This window comes from Anarhichas minor, unplaced genomic scaffold, assembly GCF_050575085.1.
Source record: "Anarhichas minor isolate MPS153535 unplaced genomic scaffold, ASM5057508v1 ptg000026l, whole genome shotgun sequence".
Lineage (NCBI taxonomy): Eukaryota > Metazoa > Chordata > Actinopteri > Perciformes > Anarhichadidae > Anarhichas > Anarhichas minor.
In genome coordinates, this window is record NW_027466472.1 from 18538359 (window position 1) to 18553435 (window position 15077).

Here is a 15077-nt window from a genome sequence, read left to right on the forward strand (position 1 = left end):
TGTTTTTACTGTCTGCCCTTTTGAGGGTGGGAGGTGGTGGAGGTGTTTGGTCAGTAAAATGTCCCAGTCCGTCTGTTGCTGAACGCCCTCCCCCCTCTCATCTGTTGCTGGTGAGCTGTTTGGGTAGTGGTGGTTTCAGTGGCTCAGGCCCTGGCCTTCCCATCGGCTTCACCTCTGGGAGGAGTCACACCAATGTCACACAACCTCATTTGGCATGTGTGTGTGTTTGGATATTGATATATAAAACAGGCCTCCATTACTGAGCTGGGCAACATGTATGATGGCCTCTAAAAGACACGAATATAAAAGTCACATTTTCAAAATATAACTAAGATTATTAAAATAGATCATGTAGATCCAGCATGACTAGACAAACATTGGTATGGGTGTACTGGGTAATATACTGCATCGCTATCAATTAAGTGTATCAGTAGGTATTGTTTTACATTTTAGTCACTAGACCCATATTAGTTTTTTTCTTAGTCCTTTTAAGTCTCTTTTTCAACTGTTCTTGAGCTGAAACGATTAGATAAGAGACCTGCAGAAATAATCAACAATTATTTTTGTAACCAATTGATCTTACAGTTATTTTCCCGGCAAAACTAGATGGAAAAAATGCCAAACAATATCTGGATACAGCTTCTCAAATGAATGAATTAACCATTTCTTATAATATTTCTGATTCTTGGAGTGTTGGTTGGACAAAACAAGACATTTGAAGATGTTTTTTCAAACGTTTTGATCCATAGAGTAAACAATTAATCAGTTGATCTAAAAAGATAATTGGCAGATTAATCAATAATGACAATGATAGTTAGTTGTGAACCTAAACTGTTCAGTCAATGAGTTAGTTGTTCTACTGTTAGGTTGTCAAGTAAATCTTAAAACACCAAACACTGAAAGAAACTAAACACACAACCAAGGCTGGAACAAAGATACAAGCAACTAAGGCAGAGGACCTTACAACTGAAAGAGGGAAACCACACAGGATAAATATACAAGGGACTAATCAACTAATGAAACACAGGTGAGATAGTAAAAAAAGGTGGGAAAAAAGACAAAGGCAGGAAGTAAAACAGGACACAAAAGGAGAGTGACTATCAAAATAAAACAGGAAATTAACCCAAGAAACCATGACACATGTGCTTTGTGATTTTAATTATTCTGTGCCACAATTTTCACAAAGCAAAATTAACCAAATGCAATGCTGTGCTTAGCAGTATGGAGACCAGTGGTGGGAAACAGCTCATTTCTTTGCAGCGACAGCATAGCAGCTTTCAGGTCACAACTGATATTGCAATCAATGCACTTGAGCTAAGCTGCTCTCTGAATTCTTAAATGTGAGAAATAATAGACACCAAAGTCCGTATAACATTTTCTTCCCTTTAGATCAAACATTGGCAGTAGGCTGACCCACATCCGTCTGTACTACTGTTTACTTTCAGTAATGATGCTATTACAGCATATGACAATGTCTCCTTTTCACCGTCCTCAATTTTTGAACAGTTGAAAGCATCAAGACAAACTTTGGGAGTTTCTTTAGACAATCAGAAATCTTAGCACATGGCAAAGTATTTATTGATCCAACCTCTGCATAAATATTGTGGTTATTTTGTTTTATGCATTACATCGTAAACATTGTATTTGTAGACTATCCTACAGGGAAATTTAGTTTTTAAGAAGCAATAAACACAAGACACAATAAACAAGAATGTGCAATTCAAAAAGCAGTTATACACTGAAATAGAACCTAATGAAGAAATAAACAATGCTTTAATTGCTCCACTCCACACACCAGCACTCCACATAATCGCAGGGAACACCGCTCCCTCATACACGTCAACACTTTTTATTGCAAGCAACAAGAAAAGGAAATCAATGTTAATTTCATGTCCACACATATTGTAAATAAAGATCATATACAGAAGTACATATGTGTGGCTTTCTCAACACTGCCTATCTTCTTTAAGTATTAAGTCACCACAGGGACGGATTAGGTGGATTAACGATGCCAGGCATTTCTCTGCAGTCACATGGACACTAAGCATTCTGGGAACCCACGTGTCCTGACCTGTGCCACATTCTGGAGCTGCTTTTATAAGACTGTCAGGATGGCTTCACCATACCTCTGCCAAAATTAGTCTAGTTGCTACCGCACAGTGAGGCGAGACGAGTTGACAGTGAAACTGCTTTTGTATGCAACGCAGGCCATTTACCAGAATTTATGTTTGTCAGAAATGTCAGCCAGGCACAACCACCTAACCTGTTCATTAGACTGTTACAGAGGAATTTCATGTATGGTTTGTTTTGGCTATTTCAAAGTCGCTGTGTTTGTTTTGGAGGATCATCACAAGGGCTCAAGCCCAGGTGTTTTGAGCACCATGGCGCTCATTTATATATTTTCCCTTTCCCACTATCCTCTTGTAGTGTGTCCCGAGCTCATACACTGCTATTCATGCTGGCCTGAGTGATTGACCTGAGACCACACACACACACTCACATGCTTATACACACACAAACACATACTGTAGATTGGATTAGCCTCTTTGGAGTTTGCCCAGATGCTGTGTGGTAGGTCATGTAAAAACTGACCCGTACCGGTCCAGGAGGAGTTTTGTAAAAACATAGGAATATTACTTGTGTTTTGTTTGTAAATTTGAGCCGGTAGTTGTAGTAATTTTCTATAATTTCTGCTGGTGACTGCATGCAATCAGTATTGTTGAAGATACCAGGCTTCACTTCCTCCCTTTTGAATCTTTTAGAAGAGACCGTTTTCTGCCTTTTATTCAAACAAAACACAAAAACTGCTTCAAAAGTTGCCTGAGCTGAATAATCTATCACAGTAAATGTTAAGCCTTAATTTGGTTTTGTCTAAATTTCTCAGATTTAGCGTTATTTCATTGCACCGACGTTCAGCATTCTCATATCATGAATGCTTTCATTTACACTGTGCTCGCTGTCAATCATCCACAGCAAGAAATAAATTTCACTGGGAAATAATCACAAAAGGCTTGACGGTGAAATGTAGACTAGATGTAGACAGTAAATGATCTGTAACTGAGAATAACATCACTCTTTTCCTTTAAGTGTTAGAGGCTAATGCTTTCCACTGAAGATGAAGACAGATTTACCTCTAACATGTGTGTGTGGGGGGGATATCATGAGGTATATCTTTTCTGTTACAAGGATTAAAAGGAGTTTAGTTTGTGTGTACATGCAATGCTCCTTGCGTTTTGTTTTTCTCCTGACTAGCACTGTCGTGTCTTAGCTTGTTTTATGTGAAACTTGGCTCGGAGCACAGAGCAGGCTAATAAAAAAATCTTTGTGTGCTTGAGGCAGACTGGTTTGTTTGCAGTAAAGAGAGAAAACGAGCTAAATGATCCTTAACCCACATAGCTTTTGACAAGCGTCTGTGGTGGCAGGCCTGTCTCTCCTGCGTTCACGGTGCCTCACGCCATTTTTTTATTGCATTACAGTCCCTGCTCATTTGAGAATAATATGTCAAGACATAAGCCAATCAGCGCATGTTGCCTGCTGCCATAATCTATTTACCCTATTCGTCAGTGCTTTCCTCTGACTTACTGCCTCTCCCTTTTCCCAACTTCCACTCCCTCTCTCCCTCTTTTGTCTCTCCCTCTGACTTGCTAAACCGCCACAGGGCAGGAGTTGTTCACACTTACACATGATATAACATCTCATGCTGAGTCAGTAATGAGAGATAGATGCTCGATGACTTATGCTTTTTTTTGGTGTGGCGGCATATTTTTCCAGTAAATGTGTGTTTGTGTGTATCTATGCTGCCTTCGAGACTAAAACAAGAGCGTATCCAGTCTGTAAATCAAGAGAAAGCAGAAGCAGTCTGTTGACTAAATCCCAAAAGATTGTTTTTCTGGAAGTATTGTTCCATCCACATTCCACCCTTCTCTCCTCCCATAACCTGTCAACATGTTGATAGTGACTCATCTTTTTGATCCCAGTAAATAAATTGTGATTACAGATCTTGAGCAATCCACCCAACCCTTTCCCATCACATAAAACCCTCAAGCTTGACTAGCACTGACAGTTACATGGGTCTTATTAAGGTGTGTACCTGGGTGTTGGTTTGCACCAGGATCATCAATATCATCAGCAGCTTACTCATCAACCTACTAGAAGACAAGTGATCCTCAAAGGCTGTCTCAGTCTTTGTGTCCACACTTCTGAACTTCAAAGTTAAGTCACTCCCGCCCCCGAACCTCTGTTTCATGTGGAAACATGACAAACCACGGAAGCAAATTACTGTCAAAGTTATTTCATGTGACCTTTAGGGAGGAGTTCAGTAACATGAAATCACAGCGAAAAGAAAAACCAGACCAAAACTCTGCACAGCTTTTACTGTGGCCTGCGCTTTGTATTCATCCAAAGCTCCCCCTGAATCAGAATAGCTTCTATTTCTTCTCATTTTTTCTTCTTCTGATTCCATTTCAGCGGCCTTCGCTGGCCGACGGAACAAATCAGTCTGCGATGATGTAAAAAATGTTGTGAGGGGGACATTTGTTGTGTGCTCCACTAGTCTTGAAATAAATTTCCTAGTCACGGCTGTCCTAGACTGAGTCACGACCCAGAAAAAACTGTCAGTTTCGAGATGAGGCCAAAACTCTAAACATGTCTCAAGAACAAAAGTTGATTGTCTCCCCTACAGTGGCGCGAGTCTTTGTTTATGGAGAAGTGACTGTCCAGTCTGTTTTCCTGAGGCCAGCCATCCCTCTGGTTCAGGTATTTCTGGTGATAAGACAGGGACCTCAGACAGACAAATGTCTTCAGCCCTGTTGTTCCCCCTCAAGCCCTCTGTGTCTGTGTCACTTTTTTTGCTCTCACTCCCCCTCCCACTCCCCATGGCACGTTTCTTTGTGCATGTCTGACCTGGAGTAGCTCTTTTCTTAAGTACTAAACAGGCATGTGACTGCAGATTTAAGGAAGTGGTATAAACCGCCTCCACTCTTCCTCCACTGCGATTGTTGCACTTGATGAATTCAAGGCACACTGAGACTTTATCTCTCTTGTGCAGTCAAAGGGGCGTAGCAAAGCCTCCAACACTTGTTTTTCCCGGCCGCAGAATCTAGTCGTGGTCAGGCTGTCACTACCTCACTTGTCTTCCTCCCTACCGTGCTTCTCTGTGTCCCTCATTTCCTCCCCACCTCTCTGCTTCTCATACACCCGAGCCAATCTCACAGAGGAATGAGAGGGAGGCGAGCAAACAAGCCTATGGTGGTGCAGAGAGGGAGGGGTACAGCACAAAGACATGGAGATGGAGGAAGAAGGGGAAATGAGGCTGTTGTGCCTCTAGGACCAAATCAAGAAAGTCCAGTTTGTGTTTGCTTGCCTACATGAATGAACATGTGCATGTGTGACTGTATGCATTTTTGTGTGTTTTATGATAGCGTATTTGCACGGGTACCAATGAGCTTGTGCGGCTGAATATGTGCATGTGGCTGGAGCTGTATTCAGTTTATGTGTATGCGTGCGGACTCAGCTCTGGCTGGCTCTGCGGCTCATCACACGCTACAGCCAACTGCTGATTACACAGCACTTGTTTTGTCCTCGCTCTACTCTGTTCTGCACCTATTATCAGCCCGGGAGCCTGCGCAGAATTAGACGGAGAACTTTGTCTAACACACTGTTACTTAAGACTCCACTTCAGCTGTTTTCTCCTTGGCTCTGCGCTGCAGAGGACACCCTCTGTCGGCGTCTCGGTCAGACATTTGAGTCCAACGCTGCGCGCGCTCATTCCCTTGATCTCTCTGTGGGGCTGAAGCCTGTTTACCCAGCCTGATGACATTATGACAATCAAGAGGGGGTCAGTTCCGTTCCACTTCCTGTCTGGAGGCTCCCTGGTGTGTGTTTTGCGATAGTTTGGCATGCAGAGCTATATCGCCTCACTGATTCATAAGAGTTTCCTGCGCTGTGACACCCCTAGCATCAGGCCAGTGTTAGCAGGCCGTGACTTATTGTCTCAATGAGGAGCTGATGAGTTAACTGATGCTAGCATTTGAAGGGCAATTGTGTGAAAGCTGATTACGCAGTAGTTTTGGACAGTTGGTGTCCATTTTCTATGCAGAGTGGTTGTATATTGAAGGGTGTTCCTGCTTCCTGCTTGCTGAAGGAACTGCAGGGCTTTGTAAATGATGACAGGAAGGACAACAGGGGAAAGATAGCAGATGTCCTCTCATGTTCCGCGGGTTGGGAGGTAAACAATGATGGGGAATTCTGGCAGTAAATCACAGAATTTATTCAACAAATCCTGTAGTATCTTAGAAGCCATATCTCGTTACATCATATACATTGCTGTTCACATGTGTCTGTACAGCACAGTAGTAGTATAGTGGATGAAAAACCGCCAGTGTTTACCTTGAAGAATAAATGATCCATTCTTTGTTGAAAGACTTTGGTCCCAGGAGGCCTGGATGAGCGAAGCTCTGCCCTCAACTAAAATGTCCTGGTTTGTGAGGCATGACGGACTGCAGTTTCTTTTTCTACTCTCTTTCTCTCTGTGTGCAGCCTCTCAGTCATTCAATGGGCACCAGAGCAAAAAGCCTTGTGCACAAATCTAATCAAACCCTACCCCATCAACCAAGCCAAACATTCCCGAGGTGCAATTAATTTGTCTCCTGTCTGAGCCCCTCTGCTCTCAGCACTGCAGCGTTGAGTCACAGTAGCAGCCAAGCGTTGAGAGGCAGTTCTGATGTTGCTCCATCACACCTAGCACAGTTATCCATTGCAGTACATGAACTTAAGTGTTCAGGCTCCCTAAAGAAGTTTATGAGTAAGGCAGACAGTGTCTCTTAAGTCAAGTTAGCCACGATACTACCCAGCTTTTATGGGCTCTATAATCATCGACTGCATTAACCCCCATTTCTCTCTCTGTCTCTCCCTTTGTTTTTCTACAGGCGCTAGCAGCCAATGCAGGCACAGGGTTTGCCGTGGCGGAGCCACAGGTGGCGATGTTCTGCGGAAAGCTCAACATGCATGTCAACATTCAGACAGGCCGCTGGGAACCCGACCCATCTGGAACCAAGAGCTGCGTCGGAACCAAAGAGGGTGTGCTGCAGTACTGCCAGGAGGTGAGTCACTGTGACACAGACACTTCTCTAATCTCCATCCTATCGGTCTCAGGGAAGTGGTGAAATTATAAAAGGGCAGAAAAAAGGTGGGTTTTTATCATAGCCAATGAAGTTACTTTAGGGAGAATTGAAGGTGGAGGTCCTCACCCATGTACAGAGGTGTAATTATCATTAATTCACTAATTTCCCAATTTGGTATTAAGTCTTAAGACTGGCACATTTGCTATAGTTTGACTTGTTGTCTATGGTAAATGGACTTGACTTATATATATATAGCACCTAGCTAGTCTTCCAATCACCCAAAGCGCCTTATACTGCATTCATGCACACATGTATACACTGATGACAGAGGCTGCCGTGAAATTCACTCACACTCACAGCAATTTGGGTTCAGTATCTTGTGCCCAAGGACACTTTGACTTTGAAGGACACTTTGACAGGCAGACTGGAGGAGCCTTCCGATTAGAGGGCAACACGCTCTACCTCTAAGCCACAGCTGCCCCTATTCTATTTTGAGAGGTGCTGGCAGATTTTGTTTCATTTAGTTGTTTCCCCCTGTTTTCAGCTTTTGGGATTAGAGAAAATAACTGGCGGTAGATTATATCAACCCAGTCTCACAGCGGTACGTTGAAATAGTGACAAAATTGAATCTATTGATTTGTGTACGTGGACACCCATTTTCAATTTGTTTGTGTCGCTCAGCACTTTCAAATGAATATTAGGTTTAGGCAACAAAACCACTTAGCTAGGTTAGGGAAAACGGCACAAAGGCATCACTTCTCAACAACACATTGGGACGCGAACCCCGGTCTTGAAGACCGGTCTCCTGGTTGAATGACCTGTGTTTGTTCAACCCATACACTTCCCGACTCGTCTGCCATAGTTTTTCTCAGTGTGTAATACTACCTCACCAGCTCTGTCTGTTGCATAGTCATGTGGAAGCGTTTAATTTGTGTGTCCACCCTCGAAAAAGGATCCTGACTGACTTTACATTGCCATTGTTTTTGTGGTGCCTACATTCTGTAATTTTATCACATTACGTGCCGCCACCACCTAATGGGTTGTTTACATGTGGGGCCATTTCATGTAATGCTGTGAGACCGGGCTGATTAAATTGAGAGAAATTGGCTACTAAGGTGGAAAAAGTCCATTTTCATTTCACTGTGATTTGTCATCTTAGAGGCTATTGAGCTGTTCCTGAAAGACAAACATGATTTAAAGTATAGTGGGTGGCATTTCAATTAGCAGTCCCTGTAACTGTCATTTCCTCAAGCTGCTAGCTGTCTTTCATGACATGTTTTTCCATGACATGGATATTCTGGCTCTTAATTATCTGTTCCTACTGCATCTTCTAAACCAAGAGGCTGCTGGTATCTCAGTTTATTATGCAGCTGTCCAAAAAAAAAAAGCAGGGTTGTATACTTTAAAGAAGCCTTCCCCACAAGCTTCAGTTACATTTATTGATGACATTTTGATGGCATTTGGGGAAAGTGTAAATTGTGTGCTTTTTCATGGTTGAGCAGATGGCATCTAGAGACTATAAAGCATGGTTTAAAGAATCCTATTGAAGCTCCACTTATCGCACCTCTCTCTCACTCTCTCACACACATACACATACACATACAAAATACCTCTCTTATTATTTAGTACACACTCTCTGTTTCTTCTTCCAACAGATGTATCCCGAGCTCCAAATCACAAACGTAGTGGAAGCCAACCAGCCAATTCGAATTGAGAACTGGTGCAAGAATGAGAAGAAGGTGTGCAAAGGGCACGCCCACATTGTGGTGCCTTACAAATGCTTAGGTAAGCTTTTACATTCATAAGTAGTTCAAGGGCCGGGGGAAACCAATTTGAGGGCTGTAAATGACCCTTCATATCAAGTGTGTCCCATCCCCCTCTTCTATATTGGTCCTTCATTCCATGTAGAGAAAGAAGAGATTATGATACATTCTAGCTATAGGCAAAGAGCAATATCGGGTCTGATTCAGATGACTAATCCTGGCCTTCAGCTGCAGATAGAGCAGATCCCGGCTGGATGGGAGCTAATGTGAATGGATGCCTATGGGGGGAGGGGGGGGGGGGGGGGGGGGGGGGCATTATTGCTGGGAAGGTTTGTTGAGCAATAAAGCACAATCTTATTTCCCCCCTCAGACAGTGGCCATAAACTCACACAGACACACAGGGTCAGCGAGAGGGAGGTCTGTGAGGAGGCCTGCTTTATTACTCCCCATTTCTCCATTCGCCTGAGCTATCATACACACCTCTCTCCCTCCTTTGTCTCCTGCAGCCTCATTGTAATCAACAGTGGCAACATGGCTATATCCTGGGTTATTAAATGTCAGATAGAGCCTAAGACTTTGCAGGCCACATGTCTCTGTGCTCCCTAACTTACAAAACCACAGCATACTCCTGCTGCCTCTGAGGATTGCAATAACAGAGAAATACAGCTCTGTAACAAGACTCCTCTTCGTACTTGTCCAGCTATGTCAGGAAGGAAAAAACATCTTCCTCTCTGCTGCAAACACTTCCCGGCACCCTTCCTCTGTCCGAAAGCCTCTTGGTGATTGAGTTGTGCCGCTTTCCGGGGAAAAAGCTATTAGCAGTCGCACTGGACTGTGAAATGGGCTACCATTCAAAAGCATTTTTGGCAAACGCAGAGAGGAGGCTTTTGGGAAATTCATGGGACAGCAAACACCACAACTGGAGTGGCTACTCTGTGGCTGAGGCAGGAATACAGATGAGAAAAGTTCACATGCATTCTCATTCACGGCCTCCAGAATTCCCTCAGTTTGCTCTCATCTTCCATCCTGAAGCTGTTTCCTTCAGACTACCTGCCACACCTGATAGCCTCTGTCTTCACTGTGGCCGACTGTTGCATCCAACAAACCCGAGACCTCTGATCACGATTCCGCAACAGCACCATGTAGTTAAAGAATCAAATTAACTAATTTAATAGCTTCATTACTTGTTCTTGCACATTGTTTGTCATCATTGCTAACGGTCTGTACACTCATGCCTCATCAAATTACAAAGGCCTCCTCGGCTGCTCTGCTGGTTTGCAAATGAGGAGTCTGGACAGAGAGAACAGAGAAGACAGATGGCGAAGAAGAGATAAACACAAGGTATTGGCGAGAAGAAGGCTATTGAGAGGGTTTCTGCTTAATTATGTAATGGAGCATGTAAGGGGCCTAATTGGAGGGCTCTGATCATATGTTATGCGCCACGGCATGCCTCTGCCACCTCACCGTGCCTCACCTCTGCAGCTCAGTATTTGTCAGGCCTCTCTATCATATTAAGTTCAACGAGGAGTGCTTTTGAATTATTCATTATTTGTGATGTTCACATAGTGTTTCTGAAAAGTGGACATCAGAGGTTCTGCCTCTATATTCATCAGTGTACATTAATTATAGCAGAATCAAAAAGAAATAAAATAGACCAAAGGGAGGTGGGCTCTAGCTTGAAGGATGTGATTAAAAGGGCCAGACCAGCACCCATGTCAACTTAATAGGTTTATATGAATAATGGAAGCGCAAAGGAAGGAGCTCAGTGTAAAAAGAGAGAGATAGGTTATGCTGTATCCCATCTCTCCATGCAAAGGCTCAGTCACAGAGCCACAATCCCTCCCTGTTTCCTGTCCCCAAACAATGGCATTGGAAATGAATGTGTTTTTTGTCCCATGGCACTTTAATCCCAGCAGCATGATGTCTTTGTCAAACAGCAGAGGATTATATTCGAGACTTTTTTTCTATTATTATGTCTAGAATGGTGAGAACAGTCAGTGGCAGTTGTGTGACTTTTAAATTGTGGGGGAAATGCACTGGGACAATACAGACTGCAGCGGCTTCCGTGCAAAAAACATGTTCTGGGTAAGCACAGATTTATATAGATGTTACAAAAGAAACATTTTATATTTTAAATGTTGTTGCTTTATATGTAGAACTATTGCTGTTGGTAGCTCTCAGCAATATATCACATTTTCAGGAATATTGTGGCTTATTGTTAGCTCTGATCTTGACCTTTGAGCTACTTTCTACCCCGTAGACGTTTTTTCAGGCCGGGTTTTCATAAGAATTGAATTTGTAACATTTACAGACATGACACATACTTTGCCTTTCCTGTTGACTAAGCCTGTTGACTTAATGAAGGTGCAGGGCACACCATGACAACTCCTGATATCATCAAAGGGGCTGGGTCTTGGGATTGTGAATAAGTTGATAATGAATACAAACTCAGATTTGTTTCAAGAGCTCCACACACCTGGCTCTGCGCACTCCTTTGCATCTGAAAATGTTTTGAAATGAGCCTGAACTTTGAGATAAGTGTTGTGGACAAAAATGTAATCACATTCCTTTACAATTGTAAGATTATGTGACAGTATCACATATTTAACCTTATGTGAAAGGTTAGCTAAAGGTAAGACTTGGGCTACAGTGTTGGTTAAGGCTAGGTGTTGTCTTTGTTTAAAAATGATTTTTGCTAAAACATTTTAAAAAGATCTTAACATGAGCTGGAACCCAATGCAAATGTTCTTTCTATTATGTAACATCAACCTCCAGCTTCTTCCTGGTTTTAGTCACGTCTCCTCCATTTAGTCCTTTAATGGTGGCGGATCAAATGTCGTCCACTTTAAAGGCACAATCTATGATGCAAATGTAAACAAAAGGGTAGCCACACTGCCAAAAATCAAAGCACGAGACTGGAACCTGATATCGTTCTCAAACTGTATGCCAAGAACGAACACTAGACAACAACTACATCTACATTAACGTTTAACTAATATTTCAAAACACTGTTTAAGATTTGACATCTTTAATGTTAAAAAAAACTCAGTATTGTGTGATTATAAACTGAGAAACACATAATACGGATTTAATATAATCTATTACAGATTGAATCATGAAGTGCACTTTCATTTTCAGATCTCACACTGATTGCACTAAATTTCATTACAGCAGGCTTCCTTTGGAAAGTCCTTGAAACACAATAGCCGTGCTGTCGATGAGCAGATCTTGGTTGGTGCTTAATTTAATTCACCGGCTCCCAGTACTGAAGGTATCATTGGTACACTGGGTGTATTCTTACCCCCTAGATGCCAACAGTGCAGCCAATTCTTGGGACTGGAGAGTGTTAGTGAGGGTGTCTGAGAGACGGAAGGTTAAAGGAAAAGCAGATGAATAGAGTAGGTGGAGAGGGGGTCACAGAGAAAGAGGAGTATATGCTCTCATACACACACTTGCACAGCCACACACTCGCAGAAACACACCGAGCAGGAGTGCTTGCGAGGCACAGCTGCTCTCCAAACACCACCATCCATCACCCACTGCAGTGTGACTGCATATGATGTCTGCTTGAAACCCACTCTACTACCTCACAACCAAAGCAACCTGTGAAGGAGAGAGTGTGAGACAGAGATGAAATGAAGAGACGGTGTGTGAGTGAATGAATCAGTTAGCATCCGGTGTGCAGGATATGTAGCTGAAGGTTGTTGGGAGTCAGTTTCTCTCTTAGTCTCTCTCTACTTTTCTCTGGATGTGAGGAGAGGAGGGGAGAGAGGTCGGCAGCAGAAGACACATTCAGATCTGTTTACTTAAGCAAAAGTAGCAATAAATCAATGTAAAATGACTCTATTACAAAGTAAGGCATGCAATCAAAATGTTCATTATATGAATACAGTAAAGGAGGATTATTATTAAAGGTGCAGAATGGACACTCAGAGTGTTATTTTATGTATTCTATTATACTCTTTTAATGCCACAGCTAGTCAAGATGGAGGTCATTTTAACTACTTAATATACTGTTGGTAGTTTAGGCAAGCTATAACAATGCATCATATTTTATAAGCTGATCACATCTGAAACATATTTAAAAATCTTAATTTCCAAAGAAAATATAGCTTCCAAATAAATGGAATAGAAATACAATATTACCCTCTAAAATGTAATTAAAAGTAGGTTAAGGAGAATGAAATGAGTGTTGTTCAGAAAAACATCCATTACAATTTTGATCCCACGTGACATTTTCAAATGTGTTTTAGTCCAAACCCGAATTGTTTTTCTTATTTAACAAGCTGGAACCAAACAATGTTTAGCATTTGCAATGACATCATTCATAGCTGTATCCAAGTACAGTACTTGAGTATGTATTAAGTTCCTTTCCACCAGTGGTGGGCACAAAGCAGGGGGGCAGGAGAACTAGGGTCTGGGGGGATGAGGTGGTTACTGTATCTCCTGGGCGGAGATGAGAAGCAGCTGCTGAGCCCTCTGCTATTTCCAGCTCTCTCCTCTTCCTATCCTACCCTCTCATTTTCCAAAACACTGCTTTTTCACCCTCTGCCGGCCTGCCTCGCCTGGCTCATATGAAGTGATCCAGCAGCTCTGCCTCAGGCCGAGGTCCCAGCAAACCACTAAATGAGCAGTTATAGGACGGCTCCCAGCCCTCGTCGTGAAACCTTTCGACCCTCATTTGTGTGTTTTCAGTCTACGCATTCCTCGGCCACTCTGATCTGGACTTTTCCCTAAAACCTTCTATTCATCCCTTCCTCTCTCCGCCTGGATTTCCATCTGTTTCTGATGACAGTGTTTCTACCTGAGCGTCTCGTCACACTGCCAGCCAATAAGCAATCGCTGTCCTTCTTAATCTTTCTTATGACCCCTGCACCATATGCTTACACACATACGGTTTTCAACGAGCAGCTATTCATAGGAATTCACAAGATAGCTTTCATGTCATTTATTTTTTTTCCCAGATCTGCTTTCCGTCAGCTCGTTCTATGAATAAAACATCTCCCAAATTGAATTCATCAAGCAAATGATATCATTGACCTGCAGGGAGACAACCCTAAAAGAGTCACAGTGTGAAACCTGATTGTCTCCACTGCCGTTTTGATTGCAGAGTTATAGGTTTGGCTACAGAGGAGGGACAAATCCCTCTTGGCTTCAGGTGCACTGGCAGATGTTCAAGTGTCAAATGCCCTTTCTGTTATACTGCGGTCATGAAATGTAAAGGACCAGGCATCTATGAATTATTGAATCATGCCCTTTTTTCTACTCATCTCATCTGCTATTCCTTTTTTAGTCCCTCTAGACGATTTATTGTTTCTAACCCTGGCTCTGTTGTTAAGCAGTGACCTGGCAGGGGAGTAATATTTTCTTTTTTGGACAGATTGGTGGTGTGACTAACAGGCGTATTGGTCTGTGTGATTTGCTGTTACAGTGGGCGAGTTCGTGAGTGACGTGCTTCTGGTTCCAGAGAAGTGCAAGTTCTTCCACAAGGAGCATACGGACATGTGCGTCAGCCATCAGCAGTGGCACGGTGTGGCCAAAGAGGTAAGGAAGGAATTACTGCATAGGAAACAGTGGGAGGCTGAATGTCCGAGATAGCAGTGCAATGGAAAACAAAAGTCATGCGGGAAGAGGAAGTGTGAAGGATCAATTTGACTTTTAGAAAATAGCTTTTATTACTTTCCTAGTCCCTCCATAAAATCTTCCCACCTGTCTCTGTGAGTCTCTGAGGCCCTCTGATCACAGGCTGGCTGGGAGCCCTCACAAATCAGCTCCTAATCAGATTAATGTTGTGCCTGTGATGCAGCTAATCCCCCATGGGCAGCTCCAGAGCTGGCCCCTGGGGGCCACTCTGACTACGACAGTCTGCTCTTGTCTCTCCCTGCCTCGTGCTTCCTGACTACTCTTACAAACCCGAGTATCATCTGCAGCCTTAGATAGTGTGACATCCTAAACGACCTGCGTTCAATAATACATTTGTTTCAGCCAAGCAGTAACAAATCTTACCAGCGGGAAAATCTTGGTAAGAAAAATGACTCCAAAACAATCTCAGCTCCCTCACCAACTGACACTGAGTTGTTAAACAGTTTCTCAGCAGCCTTCAGCTGCCATGTGAAGCACAGCATTGTTGAAAAATAGCACATCAGTTAAAGGACTGCATGCCATTTTGGAAGTGTGGCCCATTAATGGTTTT

At 42.9% G+C, this 15077-nt stretch overlaps 1 protein-coding gene across 1 annotated transcript in view; it reads left to right on the forward strand.

The window, feature by feature from the left end:
* Positions 1 to 15077, forward strand: part of aplp2 (amyloid beta (A4) precursor-like protein 2) — a 50893-nt gene that overhangs the window by 18078 nt on the left and 17738 nt on the right. The window contains exons 2-4 of the mRNA XM_076100378.1: positions 6927 to 7100; positions 8777 to 8906; positions 14316 to 14428. Coding sequence (XP_075956493.1) covers positions 6927 to 7100; positions 8777 to 8906; positions 14316 to 14428 — 417 coding nt within the window. The remainder of the gene's footprint in view (positions 1 to 6926; positions 7101 to 8776; positions 8907 to 14315; positions 14429 to 15077) is intronic.